Raw genomic sequence first — 19,434 nt, forward strand, 5'->3', positions numbered from 1 at the left:
CGTCAGCGTCCATATAATGACTTGGGTTCTTGAAGTGTGTTGTCAAACGCACAATATACGCGTATATCCTTTCCAACAGGTCTCATGAACATTGATATTGACAAATATCATTGGTATGACAAAAAGATTAATGGATCAAGCAATTTGATTGGCCAAGATATTTTTACCTCTTAACTTGTGTTGAAAAACGGAAGTCTTCCATTGATGACATACAAACACAGAATATGTCAACTTTATCGAATTATGAGGGATTGTTCAAGTGGTTGACGTGTGTCTGCATCCTTCTGTCTGGTAATGTTGAATACGCGATGTTTTTTTTATAGTGTCATAACTTTTTCCTAGTATACGGGTTATAACCAGCTAAAGTGAAAGTACAAGTATGGCTGTACGAATCTGTCTTCCTGTTGCTGATCATTTTTCGTTTCATATTGAAATTAAGATTTGGGGTTCAATAATAAATAGCTTCTTATGGTTTCTCTGATTTTATCGTCCGCAGTCTGGTTAAAAAATGGATACATAGAGTTCATACTGTACCACATTTTTGCTTGGATTATGTAGAAACGAATCATGGTATTTTATGCCCTCATTTCAGTCCGTTTGTTCGTCCGTCCCGTCCATCATAATTTTGTCCAGAGCATACCACAAACAAAAAATATAAGAGGTATCAACATCAACCTTCATAAGTAGATATATCTTGATAACGAGAAGCGCTGTGTACAAGAACCACAACCCTCTTTGTGTAATGTAGGAGTTATTGCCCTTCGTTATTTTTCATACTTCAATCTTATTAAAATAAGCCCCTTTGGAACTTGTACTTTTTCAGGTAGCACCCATACAACTGTGATTGGGCATAGACAGACATAGATAATCACTTTGAGTTATCACATAGTTGTTGATCTCATTTGTGGGCCATGGTAGTGACTTTGATAAGCCTGAGTTACATATGAATCCTTACATAGGCCTATATACCAAGTATACTCTCATTTTTTCAGTTGCATTGTTCTCTGTAGAAAATGGGGTATTGTTCGTCGATGTTATAGTTAGTGATTTAGGAGGAATAAGTTGACACATGCAGCATGTAACTGACCAGGAGAACACTTTGGATCCAGTATGCATAATAGCTTGCAAAATTATTTGTGAAAATTAAAAGGGAGAAAACAAAAAGCAAATTACTGCAAGAGCAAGAGGTAGCAAGAAATGACTTCCCAACTGGAACATCTAGGAACAGTTGACATTCAAGGATGTACGTGTCTCCTAGATATGTTCCAGGGAAGCAAGTTGAAGTGTGATTGATGTAACTGTTCCTGCATCAGATTCTAGGATTATGTTTTTAAAAAATAGGAAATTCTATCAAAATGACATTATCATTTTGTTCTGTGCCCCATGCAAAGTGACAGTCTAAAAGACAGAAAGAAAGAAGATCTATAGACTTCACTAGGTAGGTACCAGTGTTAGGGGTCTATAGACTTCACTAGGTAGGTACCAGTGTTAGGGGTCTATAGACTTCACTAGGTAGGTACCAGTGTTAGGGGTCTATAGACTTCACTAGGTAGGTACCAGTGTGAGGGGTCTATAGACTTCACTAGGTAGGTACCAGTGTTAGGGGTCTATAGACTTCACTAGGTAGGTATCAGTGTTAGGGGTCTATAGACTTCACTAGGTAGGTACCAGTGTTGGGGGTCTATAGACTTCACCAGCTAGGTATCAGTGTTAGGGGTCTATAGACATCATCAGCTAGGTACCAGTGTTAGGGGTCTATAGATTTCAGTAGGTAGGTACCAGTGTGAGGGGTCTATAGACTTCACTAGGTAGGTACCAGTGTTAAGGGTCTATAGACTTCACTAGGTAGGTACCAGTGTTAGGGATCTATAGACTTCACCAGCTAGGTACCAGTGTGAGGGGTCTATAGACTTCACCAGCTAGGTATCAGTGTTAGGGGTCTATAGACATCACCAGCTAGGTACCAGTGTTAGGGGTCTATAGATTTCAGTAGGTAGGTACCAGTGTGAGGGGTCTATAGACTTCACTAGGTAGGTACCAGTGTTAAGGGTCTATAGACTTCACTAGGTAGGTACCAGTGTTAGGGATCTATAGACTTCACCAGCTAGGTACCAGTGTGAGGGGTCTATAGACTTCACTAGGTAGGTATCAGTGTTAGGGATCTATAGATTTCACTAGCTAGGTACCAGTGTTAGATATCTGTAGACTTCACCAGATAGTACCTGTGTTAGGGATCTGTAGATTTCACCAGCTAGGTACCGGTGTTACGGATCTGTAGATTTCACTAGCTAGGTACCAGTGTTAGGGATCTGTAGACTTCACCAGCTAGGTACCGGTGTTAGGCATCTATAGACTTCACCAGCGAGGTACCAGTGTTAGGGATCTATAGACTTCACCAGCTAGGTACCAGTGTTAGGGGTCTATAGACTTCACCAGCTAGGTACCAGTGTTAGGGGTCTATAGACCTCACCAGCTAGGTATCAGTGTTAGGGATCGATAGACCTCACCAGCTAGGTACCAGTATTAGGGGTCTATATACTTTACCAGCTAGGTATCAGTGTAAGGGGTCTGTAGACTTCACCAGCTAGGTATCAGTGTTAAGGGTCTATAGACTTCACCAGCTAGGTACCAGTGTTAGGGGTCTGTAGACTTCACTAGCTAGGTATCAGTGTTAAGGGTCCTTGTCTTTTATCTAGCAAAGTTTTGTTGAATTAACCTTTTTTGTGTGTATTCTTACCACCTAATGTACATGTGGAAGATCACTCATTCAGATTGTGTTCACTATTATCACTGTTTTGTCACACTTCTTTCCTCCTTTGTGTATGTCAGTTTATATTACAGGCAAAAATGTCTGTGATTTAGCTCACTTGAAGGGCCAAGTGAGCTAATTGTGTACCATGGTCATCTGTTATCTGTCTCGTCAACTTTTTCTACAAATTACTACTAGTCATGAACAACTGACAAGATTTTGACCAAATTTGGTTAGAAGCCTCCAATGGGGAAAGGTAGTCAATTCTGTATAAATGGTAAGCCATGGTCTGCAGGGGCCTGAGGGACAGAACCAAAAGGAGAAATTTTACAAGTTCTTTAAAAACCTACTCCTGTTAGAATAATTGGATTTTGTTCAAATATTATTAGAAGCATTTTTTAGAGAAGGGAAAGTGTATAAAGGATGGGTCTTGGCTATCTGCAGCAGGAGGGTCAACTCCCAATATGAGCAAATTGAGCAAATTCTTTAAAATCCTGCTTCTTCTGAAGGAATGATTGGATTTTTTTCCAGATTTGGTCTGAAACATTCTTGGGTGAAGGGGAATCAGTTTTGTATTAATGGTGGGTCTCAGTCTCCTGAGGCAGGAGAGGCGGGGCACAATACGAGAAAGGAGCAAATTCTTTAAAATCCAACTCCTTCAAATGAAATTATTAGATATTGCCCAAATTTGGTCTGAAGCATACTTTGGTGAAGGGGAATCAGTTTTGTATTAATGATGGGTCTCAGCCCCTTGGGGAGGAGAGATAGGGGCCAATAGAGGAAACGAGCAAATTCTATAAAATCCTTCTTCTTCTGTAGGAATGTCAAGATTCTGTCCAGATTAGATGTAAATGATTCTTGGGTGAAGAGGAATGAATTTTGTGTAGGGGAAATTCTTATTCTTTATCAATGATTTAGTTGATAAAGCAATTTCAGTGGACTAAACCAGATGAGAGATACATGCCCTATGTGCCTCTTGTAATAACATATCATGCACTGTATACCTTGGTGCATATAGTCTTTAGGCTGGTCATTTGTCTGGTAAAGGTGACAGGGTAGGGATCAAAGTGTCACACCTAATGTTCCTAACTGGTGGTGATCTCAGAACATCAATATATCCTGTTGACTTGAAGAAATAGTAACTACTGCTGTATTTACATCAATTCAGATAATAGTCAGGAAGTCATGCAAGTCATGAAAGATCAAAACTCATGTCAGTTGTCCTAGTCATAACCATAATGTGGGAATATTGAGATGTGTTATGTTACATTTGTTATCTCCATGTTGACACAGTTGTTAGGTAGGGTGTACCTTGAAAATTGATGTTCCTGGTTGTACTACCATAAGCAACACTTCCTAGTGCAAGATGAGATCCTTGTTACAAGTGTTCATTCAGTGAGGTACAGTGAGTGTAACTAAACAAAGGCAGCCTTCTGACTTAGATAAGGTGGTTTATGTTGTGTAAACAGAATCTATACAGGATATTGAGACAAGCTGAGGAATTCCGTGAACTTTTATAAAAAAGTAAAACAAGACTATGAGAATCCTTGAATCCAACAGTAATTTGTTACCTGTCCAAGCTCAATGTGTAATGCCTAGAAAAGTACATGGCATATGGAACACAAAGTCCTTGATAAGGATTGATGTGGGAAGGGTTTAATATTTGTTGGTCTTTACGGGATTTAATAAAACATCAATGTGTAAATTACACAAATATTTCAAATGTTTCAATTATTTTATGTGTGAGTCATTTCCTTGCAAGCTGCATAATTATTCACTTATCATGTTAGTCCACAGGATTAGATGTTATTTTGGAGAGCTTGAGACTGTTTACCTGGAGGCTCTGGTGTCATCAAGTCCTGAGAGACTGACTTTAAAGGGAGATAATTTGTAGCTCACCTGGCCTGTCTGTCCGTCAACTTTTTCATACAATCACTACTAGTCATAAACAACTTACAGGATTTTTTTTACCAAATATGGTCAGAAGCATCCCCAGGGAAAGGGGAACAAATTTTATATAAATAATTGATTGCTGCTCCCAGTGAACTGTGGGGCGGGGCCTGAATGGAGAAATTTTCAAATTCTACTACTCCAGTAGCATTGCAGGCCTATTTCTTGTTTTGTGTAAATTTTGTTTCAGTTTATGAAACCAGCTGTGATATCTTTTTCCTTACATGAAAACATGGTCAGCATTGAAAAGTAATGTATTAAAATTTCAAAATTGTTTGAATTTTAACAGTATACTGTTGGTCCATTTCCAATTTCCTGGCTTGGGATTGGTTGAAAAAATTACCTGTGTTATCTGATTTTATTGTATAAGTTTTGAACATAATTTTTGGCAAAGTATTATTTATGATTGTGGACGTAGAATGGGGAACTGATGTAATGGGCTGCGTTACAATTATAATAGCATAGTTACCACTGCAGTTGCATGATGGTTATGGAACCAATGGGCATCTTGTTGATGTGTGATGACGTAAAATTTCAGTTTCCTTGAGTTGTGGACAGCAGACATCACAGTACTGGGCATATGTGGATGTACGGGAAAAGGCCCATATGTTTTACTGGTTGTATGAATCCCCAGCAACTGATGCACCATTGATTATGTGGCTACAGGTAAATTTATATAATGCATCAATGTTCTGTTTAACTGAGGTAGTTAATGTACATACAGAAGATCTGTCAAAGTCAAATGAAAAAATTATGTTTTACAAATCTCATAAGAAATTGAGACTCATTTAAGATTCTGTTATAAACTTTTTGTATGTTTGCAAACATTTGTGTAAACATCACTTTATTATATTGAAACAAAATATCTTGATCATGTCTTTGGTGATGTCACAACATGTATGACTTCATGAAGTTATGATGTCACATCAGTTTAATTAACAGATATATACTGGTATTTAACTTTAGATGATAAATCTTTTGAAGGGTGGACCAGGCGGGTCATCCACTGGATTTGGTAACTTTGAAGAGCTAGGTCCATTGGATATAGACCTGAAGCCCAGAAATACAACATGGGTAAGTCTACCCTTTAGTTTGTGTTGTAATATTAATAACTGTCTATTAACATAGGGAGAGTGTTATCTTGTTTGTGATGTTTTATATTGTGACTTTCCATCATAATATAGACATTCTCTATGTAGTGATGTTGTACAGTATTTTTACTGAGTTAAAATTATATCTATGATCTGTGTCAGAGTAATGATGATATATTGTGGGAATATTGTACAATATTTTAACTGAGGCGATGTTATATCTGTGTCAGAGTAATGATTGGGAATATTGTACAATATTTTAACTGAGGCGATGTTATATCTGTGTCAGAGTAATGATGATATATTGTGGGAATATTGTACAATATTTTAACTGAGGCAATGTTATATCTGTGTCAGAGTAATGATGATATATTGTGAGGATATTGTACAATATTTTAACTGAGGCGATGTTATATCTGTGTCAGAGTAATGATGATATATTGTGGGAATATTGTACAATATTTTAACTGAGGCAATGTTATATCTGTGTCAGAGTAATGATGATATATTGTGGGAATATTGTACAATATTTTAACTGAGGCAATGTTATATCTGTGTCAGAGTAATGATGATATATTGTGAGGATATTGTACAATATTTTATGTGAGGTGATATTTTATCCATGATCTGTGTCAGAGTTATGATATATTGTGAGGATATTGTACAATATTTTAACTGAGGCAATATATCTATGATTTTTGTCAGAGTAATGAAGATATATTGTGGGGATGTTGTACAATATTTTTTTTTGAGTTGATGTTATACCAGTAAGGAAATTTTATATTCCCACTATGTTATAATAACAGAAATTAAGTACATGTTTAGGATAGTAGATAGGACTGAGTAGTCTATAGAGTTTTTGTCTCCCCAGCTGTCAGCAGCTAGTCTTCTGTTTGTCGACAATCCTGTGGGCACTGGTTTCAGCTACGTGGACACACTTGATGCTCTAACAACAGACGTGAACATGATTGCAGACGACATGCTTGTCTTGCTGAAGTCTTTCTTCAAGGAATCAAAATGGGGTACAAAATATCAGGTATCGTCTCTGTTTCATTAGCTTTTTATGTGAGCTGACAAAAATTTTAACTCAGTTTTACTTCCAGATTGTATTTAAACATGAGCTAATGATGTGAGTGAGGTTGCTATTGTCTCACCCTTAACAGTTTTTTTTATTTTTAACCCCACATAGTCTCCTTAGTCTCTGTCTTTTATACAAAATGTACAATCATAAGATTAAGTAATGACTGAACTGTATAACCACCAGGTCTGGCTCATGTTTTGGGGGTTTATGCTGTTCTGTTGTTCTAGCTCTGAAATGACTTGCTCATTAATTAACAGTTGAAAAGTCACCTAATACATCATTTGTGGATTATAAAATACTGAACTACAAATCAGAACCATTTTCTACCATTTTTGTCTTGATGAACATTAACATTGGTTGTGTGATAGGAAATAACTGTGATGGAGGATGTATAGAAGTATATAAAGAAGGTAATTAAAAAGATAACGGAACATTGGACATTTTGTTCACATAGAGTGTATTGTTTAATTGTCACATCATAATGCATAATATAAAGCTGCTCGCAATTTTAGTACCTTGGCCAAGAAATTTTACAATACTGTGTCCTGATGAAGACAAGTTTTAGGGCAAATCCTGTAAATATAACAATAAATTACTAGAAACCACCTACAGCCTGTTGTGATTGATTCTTCGGATTTGAAAAAGTGGATATTTTTTAACTTTTTTTTTTTCTGCCTTCTGAATTTGTTTTGAAAATATGCTTGATAAATTAAATATATCTTAACTCTTGATGATTACATCACAATATTTTTACTGTAACAGCTTTTTGGAAACATGTAAGCATTTTGCTATGGCTTATTATGTCAGTGAGCTTCACAAACAAAGATTAAACTTGTCTCCAAATACCAAGAAAAAACTGTTTTAACCTGATCTAATTAAGATTGACACGAATAAGATTTAAGTTAATATTTCATTAGTGTTATATATGTTAACTTTTAATAAAATTTTGAATTGATTTTGTAGCACACTCCATTTTACATATTTTGTGAGTCTTATGGTGGAAAGATGACAGCTGCCATTAGTGAAGTCCTTTACAAAGTAAGCATTTTATTGGTGAAATCCTATATAAAGTAAGCTTTTTATTGGTGATGTTCTTTATACAGTAAGCTTTTAATTGGTGATGTCCTTTATAAAGTAAGTTTTATATTGGTGAAGCCCTTTATAAAGTGAGCTTTTTATAAGTGAAATCCTATATAAAGTAAGCTTTATATTGGTGAAGTCCTTTTATACGGTAAGCTTTTTATTGGTGATGTCCTTTATAAAGTAAGCTTTTTATTGGTGAAGTCCTTTATAAAGTAAGCTTTTTATTGGTGAAGTCCTATATAAAGTAAGCTTTTTATTGGTGAAGTCCTATATAAAGTAAGCTTATTATTGGTGAAGTCCTATATAAAGTAAGCTTATTATTGGTGAAGTCCTTTATAAAGTAAGCTTTTTATTGGTGAAGTCCTTTTATACAGTAAGCTTTTTATTAGTGAAGTCCTTTTATAAAGAAAGCCTTTTTTAGTGAAGTCCTTTATAAAGTAAGCTTTTTATTGGTGATGTCCTTTATGATGTAAGCTTTATATTGGTGAAGTCCTATATAAAATAGTCTGTTATTAGTGAATTCCTTTATAAAGTGAGCTTTTTATTGGTGAAGTCCAATGATAAAGTAAGCTGTTATTAGAAGTCCTTCTTAAAGTAAATAGTTGTAAGAGAAGTCATATTACTTACTGGTAATAATTTTTTTATTGTTATAGGCTATTGATAGAGAAGAACTTCATTGCAATTTCAAGGGTTTGGCACTTGGCGATTCCTGGATATCTCCAATAGACTCCATGTTAAGTTGGGGTCCCTATTTACATACAAATGTAAGTCTATTGTGTCTGTGTTATTACATACAAATGTAAGTCTGTTGTGTCTGTGTTATTACATACAAATGTAGGTCTGTTGTGTCTGTGTTATTACATACAAATGTAAGTCTGCTGTGTCTGTGTTATTACATACAAATGTAAGTCTGCTGTGTCTGTGCTATAACATACAAATGTACGTCTGTTATGTCTGTGTTACAAATATCACGGTAAGGGGAAGAATCAACACAAACACTAGTCTGAAATATTTCAGCAATGCATTCTAGGAGAATTTTCATTGCAAATACTTTGATCTGATTGGTAAAAAATAAGTGAAAATATTGCTTTTTATTGGAATCTTTATATATCACTGCAAATATGTTGTACATAGAGTAACAATACCTATGTACACAGATAAAGCTTTCGTTCACAGTCCATCGTGGATAAACAGGGTCTGACCAGGATCAACGCCTCAGCTAACAAAGCATTACGCTACATTCAATCTAGTCAGTGGACTACTGCGACTGATCAGTTCAATATATGTGAGGGGGTTGTTGAAGAAACTTCCAACGGAGTGAATTTCTATAATATTCTGAAGTGGGGTTCGGAAGAATCACAAGGAAGTAATGTGGGGAAACGCAGTAAAAAACGTAAGTTATCAAGACCATGTGACTTTCATGTCTGTGTTGTACAAGGCACCTTTGCTTACTGATGCTGTAATAAAGTGACCTCCATCGTAAAGTGATTATCAATTTAAGGTGACTTCTTTCCATAACAACTCTCTGTGTGCACTTTCAGGTAGTATCTGATTGCTCACAGGCTCCTGACTCGTAAAAATCAACTAGCTGTAGTTACTTTTATATTTACTGATGCCAAGCTATCAAGCAGACAATAAACCAGAGTGTCACACATGGTTTATACAGTATAATATCTGGTTATCACTGTTACTTTGATCAAATATTTTTATTCATGTTTCAGACATGCTAGAACCAAGAATACTGAATGTTTTGCAAGCGGACAAATTGACAGTTTTGATGAATGGACCAATCAGAGAGAAGCTTAAGATCATTCCATCACAGGTCCAGTGGGGAGGTATACAGTAACTACAATGTATCATCACAGGTCCAGTGGGGAGGTATACAGTGTGTAACTACAATGTATCATCACAGGTCCAGTGGGGAGGTATACAGTAACTACAATGTATCATCACAGGTCCAGTGGGGAGGTATGTAACTACAATGTATCATCACAGGTCCAGTGGGGAGGTATACAGTAACTACAATGTATCATCACAGGTCCAGTGGGGAGGTATACAGTAACTACAATGTATCATCACAGGTCCAGTGGGGAGGTATACAGTAACTACAATGTATCATCACAGGTCCAGTGGGGAGGTATACAGTAACTACAATGTATCATCACAGGTCCAGTGGGGAGGTATACAGTAACTACAATGTATCATCACAGGTCCAGTGGGGAGGTATACAGTAACTACAATGTATCATCACAGGTCCAGTGGGGAGGTATACAGTGTGTAACTACAATGTATCATCACAGGTCCAGTGGGGAGGTATACTGTGTGTGTAACTACAATGTATCATCACAGGTCCAGTGGGGAGGTATACAGTAACTACAATGTATCATCACAGGTCCAGTGGGGAGGGGTATCATCACAGGTCCAGTGGGGAGGTATACAGTGTGTAACTACAATGTATCATCACAGGTCCAGTGGGGAGGAGTAACTACAATGTATCACAGGTCCAGTGTCAGTAACTACAATGTATCATCACAGGTCCAGTGGGGAGGTATACAGTGTGTAACTACAATGTATCATCACAGGTCCAGTGGGGAGGTATACAGTGTGTAACTACAATGTATCATCACAGGTCCAGTGGGGAGGTATACAGTGTGTAACTACAATGTATCATCACAGGTCCAGTGGGGAGGTATACAGTGTCCAGTGGGGAGGTATACAGTGTGAACTACAATGTATCATCACAGGTCCAGTGGGGAGGTATACAGTGTGTAACTACAATGTATCATCACAGGTCCAGTGGGGAGGTATACAGTGTGTAACTACAATGTATCATCACAGGTCCAGTGGGGAGGTATACAGTGTGTAACTACAATGTATCATCACAGGTCCAGTGGGGAGGTATACAGTAACTACAATGTATCATCACAGGTCCAGTGGGGAGGTATACAGTAACTACAATGTATCATCACAGGTCCAGTGGGGAGGTATGCAGTAACTACAATGTATCATCACAGGTCCAGTGGGGAGGTATACAGTAACTACAATGTATCATCACAGGTCCAGTGGGGAGGTATACAGTGTGTAACTACAATGTATCATCACAGGTCCAGTGGGGAGGTATACAGTGTGTAACTACAATGTATCATCACAGGTCCTGTGGGGAGGAAGGTTTGGTATAACTAAACTCTCATATTCAGTTTGATATAAATCTTTGTTAAAAGAAATGCTAAACTGTTAATGTTTTGTCTCAGATCTTTTGGTTTTATTTCATTCCATGTCAATTTATTTTACAGGTCAGAGTGGGGAAGTGTTTCAGCACATGAAGGAGGACTTTATGAAACCTGTTGTGGATGTTGGTATGGTTCACATTTTATTACAAATACCATGACTTGATCATAATCAAACTATTAACTATAAACACCAGACTAAACTATAGACACGGTATGAATGTAATGTTGTGCTAGTAAGTGAAGGAATTTATAACAAAGAAATGTAGCCCACTGAGAAAACATCACATGACCTAGGTTCATCAGATCTTAACAATATACTATTATCTCCATTGAGTAAAAGTGAATATTGAAATAAAATCACTATTGCTGGAATGTAAAAGGTTTATCATTTATAGCAGACATTTTGTGTGCTCTATTAATAACCTTGATAATTAACATCCACATCACACCCTAATGGAAATTAACAGGATAACTCTGGTTTTCTTGTAGTCAACAGATTAATTGAGAAGACAAGCCTACAAGTAGTTGTTTATACCGGACAATTAGATCTGATCTGCTGTACTCCAGGTGAGGTTTAGAGAGAGGATACATGCTCTGGTTGTTTATACCAGACAGTTAGATCTGATCTGCTGTACTCCAGCTGAGATTTAGAGAGGATAAATGCTCTGGTTGTTTATACTGGACAGTTAGATCTGATCTGCTGTACTCCAGCTGAGGTTTAGAGAGAGGATACATGCTCTGGTTGTTTATACCAGACAGTTAGATCTGATCTGCTGTACTCCAGGTGAGGTTTAGAGAGAGGATACATGCTCTGGTTGTTTATACTGGACAGTTAGATCTGATCTGCTGTACTCCAGGTGAGGTTTAGAGAGAGGATAAATGCTCTGGTTGTTTATACTGGACAGTTAGATCTGATCTGCTGTACTCCAGGTGAGGTTAAGAGAGAAGATAAATGCTCTGGTTGTTTATACTGGACAGTTAGATCTGATCTGCTGTACTCCAGGTGAGGTTTAGAGAGAGGATAAATGCTCTGGTTGTTTGTACCAGACAGTTAGATCTGATCTGCTGTACTCCAGGTGAGGTTAAGAGAGAAGATAAATGCTCTGGTTGTTTATACTGGACAGTTAGATCTGATCTGCTGTACTCCAGGTGAGGTTTAGAGAGAGGATAAATGCTCTGGTTGTTTATACTGGACAGTTAGATCTGATCTGCTGTACTCCAGGTGAGGTTTAGAGAGAGGATACATGCTCTGGTTGTTTATACTGGACAGTTACATCTGATCTGCTGTACTCCAGGTGAGGTTTAGAGAGAGGATAAATGCTCTGGTTGTTTATACTGGACAGTTAGATCTGATCTGCTGTACTCCAGGTGAGGTTAAGAGAGAAGATAAATGCTCTGGTTGTTTATACTGGACAGTTAGATCTGATCTGCTGTACTCCAGGTGAGGTTTAGAGAGAGGATAAATGCTCTGGTTGTTTATACTGGACAGTTAGATCTGATCTGCTGTACTCCAGGTGAGGTTAAGAGAGAAGATAAATGCTCTGGTTGTTTATACTGGACAGTTAGATCTGATCTGCTGTACTCCAGGTGAAGTTTTGGGAGAGAGGATAAATGCTCTGGTTGTTTATACTGGACAGTTAGATCTGATCTGCTGTACTCCAGGTGAGGTTTAGAGAGAGGATACATGCTCTGGTTGTTTATACTGGACAGTTAGATCTGATCTGCTGTACTCCAGGTGAGGTTAAGAGAGAAGATAAATGCTCTGGTTGTTTATACTGGACAGTTAGATCTGATCTGCTGTACTGGACCAGGTGAGGTTTAGAGAGAGGATAAATGCTCTGGTTGTTTATACTGGACAGTTAGATCTGATCTGCTGTACTCCAGGTGAGGTTAAGAGAGAAGATAAATGCTCTGGTTGTTTATACTGGACAGTTAGATCTGATCTGCTGTACTCCAGGTGAGGTTTAGAGAGAGGATAAATGCTCTGGTTGTTTATATAAGACAGTTACATCTGATCTGCTGTACTCCAGGTGACGTTCTCTAAAACATAGTGTCCCCGAAATAGGAAACGAAGGGGACATTTTAATTGATTATTGAAATGAAAAAAAAAAGAAATATGCATAAGTTTCTATGCTAAAAGATTTTTTCTTTTATGAAATGAAGAACTCATTGAAAGAGTTGATTGCAAATAACATGTACTTTATCTTCAGGGACTGAGAAATGGGTGGAAAGTTTAGATATCTATCCTCACTTTCTTACATCGAAGAGAACAACCATTCCAGACCCTGTGACTGGTCTCACCTCAGGTTATGTGAAAACTTACAAGAACTTCTCCATGTACTGGATCCTGGGAGCTGGGCATATGGTAAAGTATACTGTGGTAGTCATTTGAGATGTAATAAAGAACATTCGATCAATTTATCATCTTACTTTTTGCATGAAAAGTTGTTTTTTTCCACAAATCATAGATAATGATACTGTGTTGAAAATCTGGGCAACTTAGTTTATATTTAAAGTTTTGTTGAAACTTTGTATCCTACCAACGCATTGTTCAATGTCCTCTGTTAGAAAAAAGCTTGCAGGGAGTTCCAACTTATGATGTTTTCCACCATTGATATCGCAATCACCTTTTGTCCATCACCATCTGCACATCTTCTCATAAACTCTTAAATCAATAATAATGAAAATTTGCAATGAAGCAAATTTGTGAATAATATGGACACCCTGCCCACCCCTTCTTTCCCAAGGGGCATGGGGAAGGGGCCAAACTCTAAAGACCCAGATATGGTAGAATAAATTATTTACATGGATAGAAGTGTCTTCAGGTGTTGTACTGTCAGGAGCATAACTTTGCCCAATATTAAGCAACCTTGATTGAAATTTTGTTTCATAAGCATAGGTTTGCTTGCATTAAAATCAGGATGATGAATCTTGGTGTATACATTGTCATACTAAGAAAATGTGCAGTATAGAAAATTCAGGACCTGCAACCCCTTTTTTACAGAATTATTGCCCTTTGTTAAAATTTTGTTGTTTTCAGCGAGCATTCATCAGTTTCACTACCACTATTGTTTCTGGGGAGGGGATAGAATTTACCAGTTGATATAAGAAAATTGCATTTTAGATCACCAAATTTGTTCAGATGAATGACCTTGACCTACTTTCAAGGTCACAGGGGTCAAATGTGTTAAAGTCATTTTAATGACTTCTTTGTGCTCAATAACCCAATGACCCAGGGTCATGATATTGGGCCAGTAGCATGCTGGGATGAAGGGCTATCCTGTTTGTTCTAATGAATGACCACAACCTTCTTTAAAAAAAGGTTACAGGGGTCAAATATGCTAAACACCACCAACAAGACAGTGTTATCAGTTGGGTTTAATTGAAAATGAAGCCTTCAAACTTCGAAATAACAAAAACTTTGTAAGAATGCATATACATATCAGTTGTGTTCTGTCTGCCTTAATCATCATGGACTGAAACTGCCCAAATACCTCGGGTGACCTTTAAGGCCAATAGGCCTCAAGCTAAGCATTATCTTTTTAATTTCCGTTGGAAATAGCTCAGACTTTATTAGAATTATCAACATGGAATTGTCCTTGATGTTAAATAACTTTTCGTATCTACATATCATAAGCAATGTTATCAAAACTATCTTACCTTTTTAACAAGATGGTTTCTGTGAATGTTATGACAGCTTGTAGAACTCAGGTAATTTTGTGGATTTGAATCACAGATAATACAAAGCTTTTTTTACTGTACAGGCTCCACAGGACAATGGACACACAGTGCTTGCTATGGTCAAGAGGGTGACATATGGTCATAATTCCAAATCTATGAATATGGATTCAAACTGGATGAACAAAGAGTGGAACAAGAATGTTTTTAAGGGGTCAAATTGAGGAACAAATTGAGGAACAAATTGAGGAATCATGCCGAAGTTTTCTTTAATTTCAATTGCAATTTTTGAAATATTTTACCGGTTTGGATGCTGGTCTGAAGGTTGAGGTATTTCTTTGCTCTCACTATTTTTTGGGAATAGGGAATTTGTTTTTACCATGTTCCATCCTGTCTTATTGTGTCACGTCCAAAATCATCACTCAATTTTCTTTCAACTGTGTTTTATGGAATTTTATTTATATAAAGGTCAACTTGAATAACTTGTTGAATTCATGATACATTTGATTGTAAATGGTTCAAATTGTCTTTGTTGTGTCTTATTCTTTATCATCCAAGTTCTGATATAGCAAGTGACCTTGACCTTGGAAATCTGAAATGCAAACTGAAGTATTGTAAAATGTTATATGGATTCTGGATAAAGTTCAATCAAAATCCCTCAAAAAATGAAAAAGTGAAGATGCTTCAGTAAAATTAATTCAGGATGGAATGAAAAGATCCAGACAGATATTAGAGACACTGTTTTCACACCCATAAAGGGCATTAGCATATTTTAAGAAAAAGCACTCTGTGGTCTTACCATAGGTTAAGCAGGGACAATGTATTACTACCTTAACACCATTTGTCCTTAGCTGTAGGTATTTCATATTGAGACTCATAAGAACAAAACGTGTGGGTGAGACTGGTCGAACATGTAAGTACTGAGTGCAAGTTGTTGATACTGTCAGAAGTGCAGTGCACCAGAAACATCATTCTCTTCTGCATAATTTAGGAGTCATTGCCCTTTGTTATTTTTCATACTGAAATTTTGTCCCATTCAGGTAGCATACCCTGTCTCCAACAGCCCTTGTTGCTATCTAGTGTAACTGTACACTGGTGAAGTTTAGATTAGCCTGTCTATTACCAAAGTACCTTATGACTACCATACAGAACAAAATGCAGGAGGCCCATTACAAAGCAACTAGGTCAGTGCCTTGTTGAGGACATAACCACAAAAGCACATAAGTTATATTCTAAATTATTTCAACATTCCATTAACTTTCTTTGTATATGACAGTCTGGCATCAACTCCAGACCAATCTACAAAAGTTGTTAGAACATCAGAATTAGACTGTTAGTTTGATGGTTTTATCACCCTGTGATCAGTCACAGTAATTTTGTAGTACATGGTGACTGCCCAACTGAACAACACATTTGAGGCCCTTTACATGCTATTTACAGAATTAGAGTAAAGTGTCTTGTCAAAGACACAACCACATTGGCACTGACTGGTCCATTTTCTCTGCTTCCAGAGAAACAAACCAGCAAGGGTAGATTGATTTGGTTGTAGGCTTGATTTTCTCAAACACCACATTTTGAAGATGATACATTCATAGATTTTACATTCTCCGACTCTTTTATGTTAGATCTATACAGGAACAATATCAGGGATGATTCTCCGACTCTTTTATGTTAGATCTATACAGGAACAATATCAGGGATGATTCTCCGACTCTTTTATGTTAGATCTATACAGGAACAATATCAGGGATGATTCTCCGACTCTTTTATGTTAGATCTATACAGTAACAATATCAGGTTGATGATTCTCCGACTCTTTTATGTTAGATCTATACAGTAACAATATCAGGGATGATTCTCTGACTCTTTTATGTTAGATCTATACAGGAACAATATCAGGGATGATTCTCTGACTCTTTTATGTTAGATTTATACAGGAACAATATCAGGGATGATTCTCCGACTCTTTTATGTTAGATCTATACAGTAACAATATCAGGTTGATGATTCTCCGACTCTTTTATGTTAGATCTATACAGGAACAATATCAGGGATGATTCTCCGACTCTTTTATGTTAGATCTATACAGGAACAATATCAGGGATGATTCTCCTACTCTTTTATGTTAGATCTATACAGGAACAATATCAGGTTGATGATTCTCCAACTCTTTTATGTTAGATCTATACAGGAACAATATCAGGGATGATTCTCCGGCTCTTTTATGTTAGATCTATACAGGAACAATATCAGGGATGATTCTCCGACTCTTTTATGTTAGATCTATACAGGAACAATATCAGGGATGATTCTCCGACTCTTTTATGTTAGATCTATACAGTAACAATATCAGGGATGATTCTCTGACTCTTTTATGTTAGATCTATACAGTAACAATATCAGGGATGATTCTCTGACTCTTTTATGTTAGATTTATACAGAAACAATATCAGGGATGATTCTCCGGCTCTTTTATGTTAGATCTATACAGGAACAATATCAGGGATGATTCTCCGGCTCTTTTATGTTAGATCTATACAGTAACAACCTCAGGTTGATGATTCTCCGACTCTTTTATGTTAGATCTATACAGTAACAACCTCAGGTTGATGATTCTCCGACTTTTTTATGTTAGATCTATACAGGAACAATATCAGGGATGATTCTCCGACTCTTTTATGTTAGATCTATACAGAAACAATATCAGGGATGATTCTCCGGCTCTTTTATGTTAGATCTATACAGGAACAATATCAGGGATGATTCTCCGACTCTTTTATGTTAGATCTATACAGGAACAATATCAGGGATGATTCTCCGACTCTTTTATATTAGATCTATACAGGAACATTATCAGGTTGATGACTCTCCGACTCTTTTATGTTAGATCTATACAGGAACAATATCAGGTTGATGATTCTCCGACTTTTTTATGTCAGATCTATACAGTAACAATATCAGGGATGATTCTCCTACTCTTTTATGTTAGATCTATACAGTAACAACCTCAGGTTGATGATTCTCCGACTCTTTTATGTTAGATCTATACAGGAACAATATCAGGGATGATTCTCCGACTCTTTTATGTTAGATCTATACAGGAACAATATCAGGGATGATTCTCCGACTCTTTTATGTTAGATCTATACAGTAACAACCTCAGGTTGATGATTCTCCGACTCTTTCATGTTAGATCTATACAGAACAATCTCAGGTTGATGATTCTCCGACTCTTTTATGTTAGATCTATAGAGTAACAATATCAGGGATGATTCTCCGACTCTTTTATGTTAGATCTATAGAGTAACAATATCAGGAATGATTCTCCGACTCTTTTATGTTAGATCTATAGAGTAACAATATCAGGGATGATTCTCCGACTCTTTCATGTTAGATCTATAGAGTAACAATATCAGGGATGATTCTCCGACTCTTTCATGTTAGATCTATAGAGTAACAATATCAGGGATGATTCTCCGACTCTTTCATGTTAGATCTATAGAGTAACAATATCAGGGATGATTCTCCGACTCTTTCATGTTAGATCTATACAGAACAATCTCAGGTTGATGATTCTCCGACTCTTTTATGTTAGATCTATACATTTACATAGTATTTTAAGTAGCTGTCTATCCAAATTTTGAATTTTCCATAAAAGAACTAATTAGTATTTCTAACATGTGCTAATCTGTTTAAGACTGTATAATAACCAATTCTTACTTTCGAAATTGATGTATTCTAAGGGAGAGGGCTTGTATAGGCATTGCCTGTTGCCCACTTTGTGTTAAATCTTTGATTTAATAAATATTTTGAAATGAAGTTCTTTCACCAGGGAAGCAGTTTGAGGAGTAAATGACTCAAAGCAACTGAAGAACGGTTGTGGTGTTGACCCTCCTCAACATCATGGCTGTATAAAGCAGACAGAAACATGGACAAAAGTATCACCAAACTGTTCTAGTAGTGTTGTATAAATGATGTCAATATGGTGACATTCAAGTACTTGTATATGCCTATTGTATTAGTACTGCAAACATCTCGTTATCAATAATCTATTTTTGTGTAAATGTTTTCTTTTATTATATTTTCCATGTCTTGAATACCAACAAAATTCCATATGAATATTTTAATATTTTCATTTTCAATGTCTTTAATAACACCATATTAGGGATTATTACAAGGGAAAAATTCTTTCACTATCAAAGAAAATATTCATATCTGTAGCATTTAAAATATCAATGAAAAATTTTGAATTCCTCTACATGTAAATTGTATAGCACCCGAGAAGGCAGAATTTTCTTACCATACAAAGTCAATATAAACCACCTTAACAATACCAACTTAATGTAGCTATTGTAACATATGTATTTGAACACACTGTTTATAAAATTTATACATGCTAATAAATTTTGAATATTTTCATTTTCTCTCATCTCTCGTGTTATTTTTGACATTTCAAACCTGAAGTAGCGATGAAAGATCCTTTTTTTAGGTCATCTGACCTGAAGGGTCGGGATGACATAACTATTGTGTTTCCTATGCCATCTTCCATGCGTAAACTTTCCATTCAAATGA

General features: G+C 36.5%; 1 protein-coding gene across 1 annotated transcript; it reads left to right on the forward strand.

The window, feature by feature from the left end:
- Positions 1-218: 218 nt before the first annotated feature.
- LOC132547398 (retinoid-inducible serine carboxypeptidase-like) lies at positions 219-15,378 on the forward strand. Its single transcript, XM_060211157.1, has 12 exons — positions 219-291; positions 5,238-5,365; positions 5,684-5,773; positions 6,662-6,826; positions 7,835-7,909; positions 8,608-8,718; positions 9,131-9,347; positions 9,676-9,789; positions 11,248-11,310; positions 11,674-11,751; positions 13,395-13,549; positions 14,949-15,378. The coding sequence occupies exons 1-12, from the start codon at positions 225-227 to the stop codon at positions 15,084-15,086; spliced, it is 1,401 nt and encodes a 466-aa protein (XP_060067140.1). The 5' UTR covers positions 219-224; the 3' UTR covers positions 15,087-15,378.
- Positions 15,379-19,434: the final 4,056 nt, after the last annotated feature.

This window comes from Ylistrum balloti, unplaced genomic scaffold, assembly GCF_031769215.1.
Source record: "Ylistrum balloti isolate Yb309-2 unplaced genomic scaffold, AGI_CSIRO_Ybal_v1 Utg369954, whole genome shotgun sequence".
Lineage (NCBI taxonomy): Eukaryota > Metazoa > Mollusca > Bivalvia > Pectinida > Pectinidae > Ylistrum > Ylistrum balloti.

Excerpts from the sequence above, each read along its gene's own strand:
- LOC132547398 (XM_060211157.1), top strand. The coding sequence starts at position 225 with ATGTCAACTTTATCGAATTATGAGGGATTGTTCAAGTGGTTGACGTGT. Across the intron at positions 9,348-9,675 it reads GGGGAAACGCAGTAAAAAAC|ACATGCTAGAACCAAGAATA; the intron begins GTAAGTTATCAA and ends TTCATGTTTCAG. Across the intron at positions 11,311-11,673 it reads GAAACCTGTTGTGGATGTTG|TCAACAGATTAATTGAGAAG; the intron begins GTATGGTTCACA and ends GTTTTCTTGTAG.